Source organism: Ochotona princeps, chromosome 25, assembly GCF_030435755.1.
Source record: "Ochotona princeps isolate mOchPri1 chromosome 25, mOchPri1.hap1, whole genome shotgun sequence".
Lineage (NCBI taxonomy): Eukaryota > Metazoa > Chordata > Mammalia > Lagomorpha > Ochotonidae > Ochotona > Ochotona princeps.
In genome coordinates this window covers 23,462,754-23,477,946 of record NC_080856.1, presented here as the reverse complement: position 1 = coordinate 23,477,946, position 15,193 = coordinate 23,462,754, and the positions used below count along the sequence as shown (strand labels likewise).

The window sequence follows — 15,193 nt, the reverse complement described above, 5'->3', positions numbered from 1 at the left end:
TCATTCTGTCCTTAACGCTTTTTAACTTTCTGAAGGGGATAATGATGGTAGCTCTACTTACTGACTGATGCAGTCTTAAGGTAAATATAGTAGTCTAAGCCTGACAAAACAGAAAGGCAAATAAGAATTAGTTATCGCATGCACATTCTTTCAGAAATCTTGCTGTGTTAGGGGTGTATATGTTTATGTAAAGAAGATTTTCACTTAAAAATGTTATTTACTAATATCAATTTTTTTTCTCTAATGTCTGACCGCTTTAGCCACTGCTTCCAAACTAACTTTTGTTAAAAAAAAAAATGTTGTTTATGTGAACTGTTCCACCACAACGATATGGAGGAATCCAGCATGGCGGGGAGGGTTTGTGGAGGGGTTGGGGGAATCCCAGAGCTTATCAAACTGTGTCATAAAACGAAATAAAAAAATATATATAATAAAGAAATATTGTTTTTATGACATGGTTTCATAACTTGCAGATCTCTTCTATTTTTATTGTTCACTAGAACAAACTTCTCTGGTTTGAGCTTCTGTCTGAGGCACAGGAGTAGTGTCTTCTCACTTTTTAATTTTCCTAATGATGCCTAATGTTATTAATCATCAAAACATTTAGTAATTATTTTTTACTGAATTAAAAGTGATACTTGATACTGCATATATTCATTTTTCTCTTAGGACAGAGTTGGTATTCATTCATACATTATAGTACGGTATAACATGTGTTACATTGTCCTAGAAAGTAGTGAAAGTGTCTAGGTAAGATTTCTGTGACCCTGGCAGACCACTTATCTTTATTTCTGTTATTTGCCATATTTGGAGCTGTAGGAGTAATGCTAAGGCCATTTCTCCTCCAGTCTTTCTGGTGGTTTGATTTGATCCACAGTAGACATCATCAAGTCTAAATGACAGGCTTGCTTTTGTTTCACTATGTGTTCAACCTATGAGGGCCTGGTATAAGTGCCGGCAGTTTAGACGGTGGCTGGTCATCTGTGTTAGCTTTTAAAAATGGAAAATCTCTTTGTTCTTTCTGTGTTTGATTCTCAGAGTGAAAACGCTCGCTTGGCACTCTGTGAGCATCCGCAGTGGACCCCCATCGTGGTGATCCTGGGGCTGCTGCAGTGCAGTATTGCTCCTGTGCTCAAGGCTGAGCTGCTGAAGACACTCGCAGCTTTTGGAAAATCTCCTGAAATTGCTGCTTCCCTCTGGCAGTCACTGGAATACACTCAGGTACCATCATGAACATCAGTTTGGAAAGTGCATCTGATAATACTGTGGAAGCAACAACATCCAGTTGAGACTTAATATTATACCGTGAACTTCCCGGTTAGAAAGTTATGGTTTGGAGACTGAGCACAGCAGCAGAAACTCATCATGGGCCTGGATTTGTGTATCCTGTATTTGTAATTCAGAATGGGAGATGATATATGGGAATTCTTCCTACTGCTTCATCTAGATTCCTGCCAGCTTGTTAGTACTCTGATGGAGAGTTCATTTCCTTCACTGCACTGTGGGAGGTGTAGCTTCCATATGTCTTTGTAGAATTTGTGTTTCAGTGTCTGTGATAATACTGGATAGACAGAATCCCTCCACTCTGAGACTAGGATGACATAAGTCTTTGTCAGGTGTCTTAATCATTACGTGTGAGGAGCACCTGGTTTTCTTTGTGGTTCCTGCCTTCTGTGCCCTTCATGTTCCGTAGCAGAAGACTGACGTGTCTAGATGACTGCACGTTGTCATTGGGGGTGGTTTTCTCCTTGTAGGGCAAGTTCGACTGATTGCTAAGTTTGCATAACCATTTTAATAGTAGCTAAAAGATGTCATTGTGTCATTGGTTGTAAGAGCTCATTGGTATGGTCATAATCTTAGTTCTGACCAAAAATAGGAATGTGATAGTAGGGACTCTTGATGTTTGTTCATTTAGGGAATGTACCAGTGCTGACACATGTGGGCAGTTACACTGTGTGAGTGATACCATGTTTGAGCTTTTTTTTATTGCTACCTGTTCTTTTTATAAATGTGAACTCTAGCAAAAGTATTCCTGGCAGAGCTGACATATTTTGAATTTTTCTGTCCAGTATACCCAGTCTGTGTGTGATACAAGTAAAAAGGAAATATGTAAGTTACCTCCAGGAAGGTAGTTAGGTGGGAGATGTCTGTGACTCTCATTCACAGAAGCATCGGTTGTGAAGCCCTGCAGTACGATGCTTCTAACATAGGTGTCCAGAGGTTGCTCCTCATGCTTTGTGAGAGTTGCCTGTTTCCAGGGAGGCTGAGTTCATTGGGCTTATTGTTGATGCTTCACACTCTGATTCATGAATGCACCAGCACAGACGAGTGCACTACAGGCTTAGACCTTCGTTTTACACCTGAAATGAACATGATCAGGTTAATCATTTCTGTCCTTACAGCAAAACTGTTGTTCGCCCTGATAATGGTTGGTTGACTTGCAAGAGATCAAAGTCTCTTGACATTAAGTATAATTTATTGTACTGCGGAATAATTAGGACCAGCAGGGTCAGAATAGAATATTCTTCTGGCCCTTTAAGGAACCCGTTACTAGATTTGCTTTTGAGTGTAAGTGGGACTGATTATGAGTAGAGCGCTATCTTGAACACTGCTGAGACATCATCTCAGATTCCTCATGAGATTAAGTCCCAGAATATCTGAGAAGATACTTGCTTAAAAACAAACTTGGCTGCTCTTGGAAATAGCCAGTTTCCTAAATCCCAGACAATCAGAAATTTTATCTGAAGCTGCCAAAAGAGAAATCCTACAGGAGCGTCATTTCTGGTGGCCGTCTCGCAGTGTGTGGGTGCACTGGGTGGGCTCGGACGGTGGCGCTGGTTAGCCGTGCCGTTCACTGATGGGAGAGCAATGTTCCTGACATCCTTCTGGTTATTTTCAGATACTGCAGACCGTCAGGGTTCCAAGCCAGAGGCAAGCGATTGGTATTGAGGTAAAGCCTAATATTGTACTAAGTTTTAGATATAGTGATAAGGACAGTTCCTGTATATTTCAAATTTGTTGTGTTTGCCATAAGTTTTTTTTTTTTTTTTTAATGTGAATTCAGTTCAGTTAGCTTACTTGAGCTAATGTGAACTGAAAATTGTTATTTCTTTTTTGTCTATTCTTTCTTGTTTCAGGACAATTTAAGATTGTTTTTAATTCAGAATGGGAGATGATATATTGAAATTCTTCCTTCTGGTCATCTAGATTCCTGTAATACTTTTGTGTCTCGTAAAAGACAATGACAGTATCTGTTACATATCTTTTGGTGTGATGTAGCACCGATAATGCGTTAAGTCTGTCTGCAAGATGTGCTGCTTGATGCCGTGCTGTTTCCGTTATCAAATTTTTTCTGTTGTTTTTGGAAGGTTGAACTAAGTGAAATAGAATCCCGGTGTGAAGAATACCCGTTGACGCGAGCCTTTTGCCAACTTATTAGTACTCTGGTGGAGAGTTCATTTCCTTCCAATTTGGGCGCTGGTCTGCGGCCCCCTGGCTTTGACCCTTATCTGCAGTTTCTTAGAGATTCTGTGTTTCTTCGATTCCGCACGAGAGCTTACCGGAGAGCAGCTGAAAAGGTATGTTCGAAAAAAACTTTTCTCTACTTATTCATTTACTGCTTTTTTTTTTTTTTTGAATGAAAGATACAAGGTGCCGTAAGTTCATTTGAACATCTGAAAGTTAGTGCAGTTCAGTCTTAATTCTAAAATCTATTGTCTGATTTCATTTGAGAAGTTGAGAACCAGCGTGGGGATTGGCATAAAAGTTAAGATGCTATTTGGGACGCTTCTCTTCTGCCTGGGTTTTGCTTCCATCTGCGCTTCCATTTTCAGCTTCCTGTTGGCATGCACCCTGGGAGGTAGCAGGTGACGGCTCAGGTACTTGGGTTTCTTGCTACCAACGTGAATGACCTGGATGGACTGCTGTTCCAGTCCCAGCTGTAAGGAGCAACTGGGGAGTAAACTAATGGATGCAAGAGCTCTCTGTCTTTCCTCTCTCTTTCAAAAAAAAAAAAAAAAGTGGGGAATTAAAATGAAAGCACTGACCAATTAGTGATCATTAATTTAAATGAAACGAGTTCGTTGTCATTCAGTTCCTTGATTGAATGAATTTTGGCTAACCTTTAACCAAGGATGTTACACCTTTGTGAGAGTCATACTATTAGTCCTTATTGGGATGAGTTAGGTTAGGAATTGAAATAATCTTGACTTGCACACCAGTGTCTTTTCTATCAGTAGCACTTCTTAGCTGTGGAATGTTGGCTTAGTGGGAACAAGCTCCATCAGACATATCTGCCGTGGATGGAAGCTAGGAAGCACTTAACATTTATGCACATACTGGCTCTGGTTGCAAGATACCTAACTGCCGAGCTTACCATATGTATCATCTTATGTAATTCTGATACTACCTTGAGGCAGGTACTATTAACATTCCCATTTTACAGATGGAGGCTTAGCAAGGTTAAGGAACTTGCCTAAGGTCCAGGACCAGGACTTGAACCTAGGACTGATTCCAGATCCAAGCTCATAACCACTAAGCTATGTAAGAGACCCTTTTGGGTTCTGATGTAATTCACTTTAGTCTTATTATTGCTGTTTATTACCTCACAGAATCCTCTTTAGTATATTTTGTAGCAGCATTTCTGCTTTAGTTTTACAGTTGATTTTGAAGTTGTGGGGTTTAAAAATTTGATATATTAATGACTGTAAAATTTAGTTCATGCTAATATGGAGTAATTAGAAAAATATAGAAATATAAGAAATTATATCATCATAATCCAGTTGCCAAAGGAAGGACAGTTCTAGGGTTTTTTAAATTGCATGTATGCTTAGGTAGCATGGGAGATAGTTATACTATTCTACATTCCTTTTGTGCAACTTCACATCATGATAATTTTTCATGTCATAAAGGGTTTTTTTTTTTCTATCAGATGTAATTTAACTTGTTTACTGTCCTGTTTGACAAACCTGTTTTTAATATTCCATCACTTTATTTTTTGTAACTTGCTTCATAGTTGTTGCTGTCCTTGTGGTGAAAGCGAGCATGAGAGGACACGTTTAAATTCTAGGTCTATATTGTTTATGTATTTTCTGATGTGTGAAACTAATAACAGCCACTGTGCCTCATTTGAAATCAGTACTGGATGCGGGTCATTGCAATCCCTGCAAGGAAATGTTTGGATATTCTTTTGCACTTGTGTGAGTGCGTGTGTGCCTTTCCCCCAAGGCCACTGTGACCCAGGTGTTCGGGGTGTGCGACCACCCTGCTCCATCACCCCAGATGCACAGCTACAGTTCAGCTGCTTCTGCTTTCTGTGGAGCCAGCAGAGTGACCCTAAACACTTTGTCCTCAATTTTCTGAAATTATTCTACTTCAAAGTCTTGTTATAAAAGACAAGCTTTTAGGACACTGACCTCAAAAACAAAACAAAAACAACCCCAGCGCTTTGGATTGAGATAAATACAGCGGTAGAGGCAGTGTGCTTGCATTAATCCCCAAATTCCTAACTTAACGTTATGCCATTGAAAAGAGAATTAATTTTCTTGGCATTTTTGAAAAATACAAATAAATGAGTTATTTTTAAGAACTAATAAGAAGTTACCCTGCTGTGCCTTTCCTAAACTTAGCATTTTGTATTGTGTGTATTGGAAATTAAAATAGTAATCAAAGAAACAACAACCCATTTTACAGTGATTTCCAAGTTCAGTCTTCCTAAGATTCTATACAATAGATGTTTTATTAAAGTTTTACTGTTTGTTTTCATGCATTTCCCTTTACTGACAATAGCTCTTGAAAACACCTTTTTTAAAGGCAGGTAATCGGGTCAGTAGGGCTTAGCCCGTGGAGGTTGTGTCCTGTTGCAGTGCAGCCGTGGAGTGGCCCCTGGTCTAACAGAGCCCTGGGCTGAATGTGCTGCTTGCTTTCAGGCCTCATGGTTCTGGGGGCTTCATCATTCCTTTGAGCTTCACTCACTTCGCTTATGAAATAACAATGATTAGATAATTTGTCAGATCCTTTCCAGCTGAAATTCTTAGATACGATGTAATTTGGTTGACCCTTGGTGATGTTTTAATGAAGGACTAAATACTAGAGGCCTTAGGTTTCTGCATAAAGCCTAAACCTCTGCTGTGGACATGTTTCTTTAAGGGTGTTGCTTTAAGAAAGATTTTATCTTGAAAATGTGACAATCCTTCATCCTTTAGGAAAATCCACATGTATTGGGATTTCTGTATTGTTCAGTGTAAATTAATAACATGGATAAGGGATTCGTTTTCCAGACAGTAAGTGGGAGGAATGCAATCCCTGGCACAGCTGCCCCTTGGACTGTTCCGTTGCTAACGATGTGTTTGTGTCCTTGCGCAGTGGGAGGTGGCCGAGGTGGTGCTGGAGGTCTTTTACAAATTGCTCAGGGATTATGAGCCCCAGCTTGAAGATTTTGTGGATCAGTTTGTGGAGCTGCAAGGTAATTACATTTTTTTTTTTTCCTAATGTCAGCTATTTATAAAGCTACTTACCTGTATGAATTTTACATGTATATATATATATATATATATATATATATATATATATATATATGTATGTTATATTCAAGGTAAAGTATTTGTATCTTTAATTTGAACTTAACATTTCATTTCATTGTTTCACTCTTAGTTTTTCAAGAGAAAATCGATTTTATTAAATGGAGGGAGATCAAGTGCAGTGACAGATTTCTCTTTTGAATGTGTTAGCCTGTCTAGGCGACTAAGCGCTGTGTGCGAGAAGATTGTTGGGGATGTTTGTTGAATAGGATTCTATTACTGTTCTTAAATTGATACGTACCTTCATGTGCGTGGATGTCATGTAATTTATAAATTTCACACATTTCATTTAAATCAAGAATGTGACAAAAGAACAGATGAACCGTCTCTTGAACTCTGCTATGTCCCATTTAGGAGAAGAGATCATAGCCTACAAGCCGCCTGGGTTTAGCCTGATGTACCATCTTCTGAATGAGTCGCCGATGTTAGAGCTCTGCCTTAGCTTGCTGGAGGAAGGAGTGAAGCAGCTGGATACCTACGCCGCCTTTCCTGGTGTGTGCCCACAAGTCCCCGTGGAGAACAGTTTTGATATGTATCTGTTGTGAGATTCTCTCTGCAGTGATGTTTTCAGTGAGTCATTTCAGTGGGCCTGCATCCTCAGTGAAAGCGGATTCAAGGACAGAGATACAGTCGCTTGTCTGTGGCAGGGCCCCTTGTAGAAAATTAGAACGAGCATTTTAGCATGTTGTAGCTTAAATCTGAAGTATTTTTGATTTTGTTATCTCATTATGTTTGTCAAAAAAAAAACCCACTTAAGATAGTACTTAGTACAGTGTTCAGTAAGTTTTATTTTAATATTATTATCATTATTAGTTTTTGTATGCTCACTATGCATTTGGCTTTTTAAAAAGTGTGGTAACTGTATCAGCGCATTTAATCTTGATGAAAGTTCTTAGAGGTAGATCTTATTTCCAATTAATAAATGAATACATGTGTGGGTAGGGGACACTGCCTTCGCTTAGTGAGTGTCGGAGCTGGGGTTTGAACCCAGGCAGTGTAGCTCCAGACCCCGTGCTTCATGCCACCATGCTGCCTTCATTTAAGATGGCTATGGCCTACATGAGAAAAGACAGCTTCTAAGCATATTAATTTTACAATATACAAATAAAAAGCCATGTTAGGAATTAAGCCAAACTCTTAAATTTACATGATAGGATTATAGGTGGCTGCTCTTTTATTTTCTGTCGTGAGTCTTGCTTGGAGTCACTCTCTCCGCACTGACACCATATGCAGTTTGAGCTGAGTAATTGTTGAATGTGGGTGCTGTCCAACATGTGTTAGAGCTTTCTAGCCACCAGAGGCTGGTAGGACTTTCCCAGGTGAGACAACCATAGGCTTCTGCAAGCCTTGTCAAATGTCATCCGGGTCCAAATCACCCTAGTCCGAGAACCATGGCTTTACCTAAGCAGGGAAAAGGCAAAGGGGAAGCAACTCCAGAAAAGTAGACTATGTCCCGAACGAAACCACGAACAGTTTGTCAAGTTGGTGCTCAAAGTTTGAAGCCACGAAGTCCTTTTGAATCTAAAATTTGTTTTCCTAAGAAGTGACAAACATTTCTGAAGTTCTTTTTTGGCTTCCAGGGAAGAAGCACCTGGAGAAGGCGGTGCAGCATTGTCTTGCACTGCTCAATCTTGCCCTGCAAAAGGAAAATCTCTTCATGGATCTGCTGAGGGAAAGCCAACTGGCTCTGATAGTCTCCCCTTTAGAACAGCTGTTGCAAGGAATTAATCCCAGAACCAAGAAGGCAGATAATGTGGTAAACATTGCCAGGTACGTCATATTTGTTGCTATAGAAATAGACCTGCTGGCCTTGATTTCTGAATCTCATTGGATAGCGAGTGTATCATCTTATTTTTCTTTTCTTTGCTTCATTTTCATCTTACCTCCTGTAGTTCATCTGGTATTACTCTACAATTGCTTTTCTTCTTGCTAAATTGCTCCATAAGTATTTGTAAAACTTGCAGGGAAGCTGGGTATCTGGAGGCGAGGGCTGGATAGGCAGCACAGTTATCTCTCCTGTGATCTAGTGTTCTGTGGCTTGCAGAAGCAGCACTCTAACCTCTGCTTTTAGGTTTAGCTTAACAGGGTAAGCTTCCTGCACTGTGTATCCAGACCCACATTTGCTGTTTTTCTCGAAGGACGCTAGTCACGTTAGGTCCTTGATGACCTTATTTGAACTTGACTGACTACCAATCCAAAAGCCCTGTTTCCAAATAAGAGGACTGTAGATTAGAATGTCAGCCTACTGAGTTTTGGGGAACCTGACTTGAACTTGTAACTGGTTAGAAGAGGACACCGTTTTCTATTTAACTCAAGGGTGCTGTTTGAGTAGGAGGGGTCCTAATGCCAAAGTTTCATTGTTGGGAGTGATGAGATTTTATGTCATTTTGTTTCTCAAATGTTTTCTTGTTCCAAAGATACCTGTATCATGGCAATACTAATCCAGAATTAGCTTTTGAAAGTGCTAAGATCCTGTGCTGTATCTCCTGCAACTCCAATATTCAGATAAAATTGGTTGGAGATTTCACACATGATCAGGTAACTGATTCTCTTGTCACTTTTGGCATTCTGAGTATATAAGGAAGTCAGAGAGTCTGGAGGAATTATATCCTTGTTTGTGGAAAAATGTGCTTGAAGTGTATTTGCATGGGAATGGGTAAAAAGTGCCACATGTCTTGGATGTGACTGGTCTTTGATCACAGTATACATACATTAGCTATGGTGTGTGACATGTGCCATGGTGTGTGATTATGCAGCTTGATAAGACGGCTGCTGCACTAAGCACATTTTGGAAAATGAGGTTTATTGCTGCAGCTTCTGCTGGTTTCCTGCCACTTCGCTTCGTTCTGAGTTGCCTACTGCCATTTTGCATTTGTTCACTGTTGAGTTTTCTGCTTCCATGGTGTTCTAGTGGAGCACATTTGTGCTACCTCTTGGGAGAAGAAACAAAAATAGAATTTTTAAGTGTTCCCCTTTTTATTTGACCCATATTAGTTGTATTTCTTTTCACTGAATAGCTACAGGTGGGAAAATAGTTTTTTGTTTTTTTTGGTAGACCTTTATCCCCAATTTTTCTCTGTGTTAAAAATGCTTTAGCTAGTTGGTTTTTTAGTATGTACTCCTTTACAATGTTTAGGAAGAGGGATTCTTCTGCCAGCGGGCTGGGACAGATCTTCATCTTGGGGACAGTTGCCCCTCACACTGAAAGACGGTTAGCGTCCCTGGCTCCCTGCCATTATTAGCTGTGGTAGCTTTCAGTTGTGACAACTCGAAATGGCGCTGCATCTTTCTCAGTGCCCAGGTTGAGAATTACTGTTTGGTAAACAAACTTGTCCGATCTTGGCTTTGGAATGAAGTTTATGAAGCAATGTGATAGTCAGGAATGTTGAAGATTTGTGGTTTATTGAAGTTCCTTTTGGCATAAATTATTATTACTGATTTTAACATTCTACTAGATTTCTAAACAAATAAGCCAAAAAATATGGAATTGGTGATGAGTAGTATGTTTTGAAAGAGGGAAGATGACACCTTTTATTAAAGTTTTAGTGAAGATCTCATAATGTTGAGTATAAAATAAAGGTTTTGAAACAGTAGTGTTCTTTTTATAATTTAAAAATTATTTTTAGTTTTAGTTTTATTGGAAAGGCAGATTTACAGAGAGAAGTTGAGACAGATTGGAAGCTCTTCCACCCACTGATTCACAATGGCTGGAGCTGAGTAGATCCAAAGCCGGGAGCCGGGAGCCAGGAGCCTTTTTCAGGTCTCCCATGCAGGTGCAGAGTCCCAAGGCTTTGCGCCATCCTGTACTGTTTCCTAGGCCACAGGCTGGGAACTACATGGAAAATGGAACAGTTGGGACACAAACCAGCACCCATATGGGATCCCGGCACATGTAAGGCATGGTTTTGGCCACTGAGCCATTTTGCTGGGCCCTATTTTAAAAATTTTATTATGCTGGGAACTTAGTACCTAAGGAAAAAAAGGTTATGCATAATAAATTTGCTATGGATGGTTTAAAAAAAAATTTAAAAATTTATTATGATTCTTTGGGAAGGAAATTAAGGAAGCAAGTGTTAAAACTAACATTTTCGAAACTTTTTGACAGAGCTAATTTATGGCAATTCAGGGAACTGAGTTTTCTGTTCAAAACATGAATAAAATCTAAGTCATTGGGACAGGTTTACCCTGCTTCTTCACAGACAAATGTTATAGGCATGTGTGTGCAAATACGTGTTTATCATAGTTTCTGTAATTAAACAGCCTCTTGCAACTTGTCGTTTCTTTTTCTCTGCCTTTAGAGTGTGAGTCAGAAGCTGATGGCGGGCTTTGTGGAATGCTTGGACAGTGAGGATGCGGAAGAATTTGTGCGTCTGGAAGAAGGTATGCCTGAGATTACCAGGCATATACATATATTTTTACTTTGTACTTAATATAAAAGCATCTTAAAAGTATTTACTTGTTTAGTGATAATCTAACAGAAGTTAAGAATTTGCTAGAGTTAAGTATGTAATGCTTTTAGGATTTATCTTTAAATAAATCTGAAGCCAGTGTAACAGCTGTTGAGGTAAATCAAAAGTTAACCTACGTTCAGTTTGTGTCATTTTGTATTTTTATTGTGTGATTTCCACATCAAGGGTCAGAACTTGAAAAGAAATTAGCCGTAATCCGACACGAAACAAGAAGCCACATCTTGAATCTTCTTATTACCTCTTTGGAGCGCAATCCACCCAATCTTGCTCTGTACTTGTTGGGCTTTGAGCTAAAGAAACCTGTCAGTACCACAAACCTGCAAGATCCAGGTACGCTTGTAAGATGTGGAGATATTTATTTATTTATTTATTTATTTATTTATTTTCATATTTGTGCACACAAGTGATCATGTACTGCTTTTTGGTCTAATGAAGTACTTCATTGACAGAAATGAACCATGTGAAAGACGAAGTGGTCCTTAGGGCTTAGACCAAGATTGACCAATCGCAACTTTAGGGAGTTGACATTGATCAGTGTTTTGTAGCAACACTTCAGAGTGTTTGCTACAGAACATGTGTGTATAAAATTCAACTTTTTCTAAGGCAGGAGTTCTCAAGCAGAAGCTGAATTTTCTTTCACGTAGGAGTCCTGGGTTGCCCTCGGACCTGCCTTCACGCCATCCTAAACATCTTGGAGAAAGGCACGGAGGGGAGAACCGGCCCTGTGGCTGTTCGGGAAGCTCCTCAGCTGGGAGAGCTGTGTTACCAGGTACACACAGGACGGGACACACCACAGTCCGAGTTGAAATGAGCTTAACTTGACCAGTTCTCTCTTATAGATCAAATCCAAATCCCAAGATCCAGAAAATCTGAAGGTCTCATATGTTGACAACTTCTAAAAAAAAATGATAGAAATGACATTTTTGTGATATTTTGATCAGCTAGTATGGAAACTCTCCAATAGTTGTATTGTTTTCACTTTTTATTTAATTTTACAAATACATTTGTAAGATAGAATTGCAGAGAGAGATGATCTTCCATCCTGGATTCACTAATTCACTCTCCAAACGGCCACAGCAGCCAGAACTAGGCCAGGCGAAAGTCAGGAGCCTGGAACTCCACCTGGGTGGCAGGGACCAGGCACTTGGGCCGTCTTCAGCTGGGTGGCAGGGACCAGGCACTTGGGCCATCTTCAGCTGCTTCCCAGGCTCATTGTCAGGCAGCTAGATTGGAAATGGAATAGCTTAGAACTCTACCCTTTGGTTATCTTTATGATCTGAAACAGTAGTGGAGCTTTACGATTTCTGCAGTTGCTTCAGTTTCATTGAAGTTATTATCTTGCTGAGGCTGAAATGAAATAAAGTTTACCTCTCAGGAATTTGTAACTAATAGTAGTTAAATACTAAAACTTTTTTGTGAACTATATGTGAACATACTGATAAGTGTTACTGGTGACATCAACACTACAGTAATGTTCTTAATACTCGACTGTATTTCCTTATGCCCTCTGAGCCAGGTGTGGAGGACTACTTGTAACTCTGAGCTGCTCATTGTGAATATGTTAATCCGTCTTGTTGGAGTTGCTGATAGCTTTCGTTGTTTACTTGATAACTTGAAATTTGTATCTCAAAGTGTCCTGCACAGCGTTGCTTTTAGAATTCTCTCATTTGCATCCCGTAGGTGATATACCAGTTGTGTGCATGCTCTGATACGTCTGGCCCCACTATGAGATACTTGAGAACCAGCCAAGATTTCTTATTTTCTCAGCTGCAGCATTTGCCTTTTTCTAACAAAGGTAGGAGGGCATTCTTTTCCCTTACTGTCCACATTGATTTTTTTTTTTTCATTTATTCATTGCAGAGAAGTTAACAGTATTTGTGAAAGTCCAGTTTCACGTTGTTACTTTCCCGTAATTATTTGGTAGCTTAAAATTTTTTTCATCTAGTATTTTTTAAAAGATCTATTTATTTTAAATAGTTATACAGAAAAAGGAGGAGAGAGGAGGAGACGAAAACAGCAGTCTTCCGTGTACTGATTGCGCATGGAGTCACAGTTGGCCAGGTCCTGCAGGAGTTCCATCCAGGTCTCCCAGCTGCTTGGCAGAGGCCCAAACACTTGAGCCAGCTTCCACTGCTTTTCCCAGGCCACTGTCGGAGAGCTAGATCAGAAGTGGAGTAACAGGAACTTGAACTAGCACCCACGTGGCATGCCAGTGTTTTAGACATCAGCTTAACTCACTATACCACAGCATATGCTGGCCCCCTCTTTTATTTTTAGTTTTGAGATTTTTTTTACTGTGTAAAGATTTTAAAAACTCTTTTTATACCTCATTCAAAAGAATACTTAGTATGAAACTTACAATGATATGTACTTTTTAGAAATTGACTTAGCAGGCCCAGTGAGGTAGCTAACGTCCTTGCCTTGCACGCACCGGGAATCCCAAATGGGCGTTGGTTCATGTCTTAGTGAACCTGCTTCCCATCCAGCTCCCTGCTTGTGGCCTGGGAAAGCAGTCGAGGACGGTCCAAAGCCTTGGGACCCTGCACTAGTGTGGGAGACACAGAAGAAGTTCCAGGCTCTTGGCTTAGAATTGGCTTAGCATTTGGATGAAAGATTCTTTCTCTCTGTCTCTCCTCTCTGTATATCTGCCTTTCCAATAAAAATAAATAAATCTTTAAACAAAAAAAAAGAAGGAAAGAAATTGACTTCGCTTTGCCCAAAATTATGAATATGGTTAGTTGTTTGGAGAATAATAATATGTATAATAATTTGAAGAATTTCATGTTTATATTGTCAACAATTTAAGACTTAAGTATTTAAGGGAATGTGGGGTTGCTTCTAACTTTTAGGATATGTGAAAAAAATCTTTAGTTATCTTAATAGATATCAAATAATCACACAAGTTAGGAGAACATGGTGATATATCGTGCTAAGCTTCCACCTTCAAGGTCAGCATCCCTTGTGGGTGCCAGTTTGAGTCCTGGCTACTCCACTTCCTAACCTCTAGCTCCTTCTGTCTCCTGGGAAAACAGTGGGACTGGTGCAAGATTTTGCACCCCTGTGCTCACACAGGAGACCTAGAGGAGACTTGTGGCTTCAGACCGTCACTATGGCCCTTGTGGTCATTTGGGAAACGAACCAACAGATGGAGGATCTCTCTCTGTGTCTTTCTGTCTCTACAGATCTGCCTTTCCAGTAGAATAAATAAATGAATGTTTTAAATTATACAATTTAAGTTTAAATTTTTAAAATGTATTTCATGAAATCAAAATCAAAATGTAGTTTTTATATAAACTGCATATTTGAAAATTACTTTTTTTAAGTTATGTGTTAATATCAAAATATGACAGACTCAGAGGCTGTGAAACTCTTGTAATATTGGAGCCTTTATTCTCTTTTCTTTTTCATTTGATTTAGCTCATCTTTGAAGACATATACTGATTTGTTTTTTTTCTCTCTTGCTATCTGTTTTTTCCTTTCTAGTTTTACACAGTAATGTTAATTTTGCTAAACTTCCTAAATTATTGAGTTTCTTGCATGGGAGAGTATCTGATGAATTTTGGAATTTAAATCTGTTCTGATCTTTTTCTGTTATTCTGGGAATTGAAATTTACATGTTTAAATTCCAGAATATGAAATATCTATGCTAAACCAAATGTCGTGGCTTATGAAGACTGCCTCAATAGAACTAAGAGTAACTTCTCTCAACCGTCAGCGGTCGCACACCCAGAGGCTTCTGCACCTGCTCTTGGATGACATGCCGGTGAAGCCATACTCAGGTGAATGTTGGTGTTTGTCTTATTGCATTGGTGACTGGTCTTTGTGAATGAATACATGCACAAATCTGAATCTTGTCTTTAGCATGTGATGATAGACCAACATGGTTCTTACACATTTAAAATATTTTGCCATAACACAACAAATTTAAAAACCACATCATTGTCATTTTATTGGTTTTAAGCATGCACATTAAATTGTACCTTACTAGCTGTATACGAAATATTCACTGGAGTTTGTTGCACTAAGTGTCATGCAGATGAAACGTAAGCGTTTTAAAACATCCCACTTGGCATGATTCAGTCTTGTCACTTTTGGAATTCTGATTATCTTCATTACAACTGGGAAGTAGATTTTTCAGGGACAGAA

The 15,193-nt window shown here is 39.3% G+C and overlaps 1 protein-coding gene across 1 annotated transcript in view; it reads left to right on the top strand.

Moving 5' to 3' along the window:
* NUP205 (nucleoporin 205) overlaps positions 1–15,193 on the top strand; it is a 64,055-nt gene that overhangs the window by 21,700 nt on the left and 27,162 nt on the right. Inside the window, exons 13-24 of the mRNA XM_058681308.1 lie at positions 1,039–1,221; positions 2,900–2,950; positions 3,369–3,578; positions 6,364–6,463; positions 6,933–7,070; positions 8,159–8,348; positions 8,996–9,116; positions 10,877–10,958; positions 11,213–11,377; positions 11,692–11,816; positions 12,728–12,842; positions 14,677–14,826. Coding sequence (XP_058537291.1) covers positions 1,039–1,221; positions 2,900–2,950; positions 3,369–3,578; positions 6,364–6,463; positions 6,933–7,070; positions 8,159–8,348; positions 8,996–9,116; positions 10,877–10,958; positions 11,213–11,377; positions 11,692–11,816; positions 12,728–12,842; positions 14,677–14,826 — 1,630 coding nt within the window. The remainder of the gene's footprint in view (positions 1–1,038; positions 1,222–2,899; positions 2,951–3,368; positions 3,579–6,363; positions 6,464–6,932; positions 7,071–8,158; positions 8,349–8,995; positions 9,117–10,876; positions 10,959–11,212; positions 11,378–11,691; positions 11,817–12,727; positions 12,843–14,676; positions 14,827–15,193) is intronic.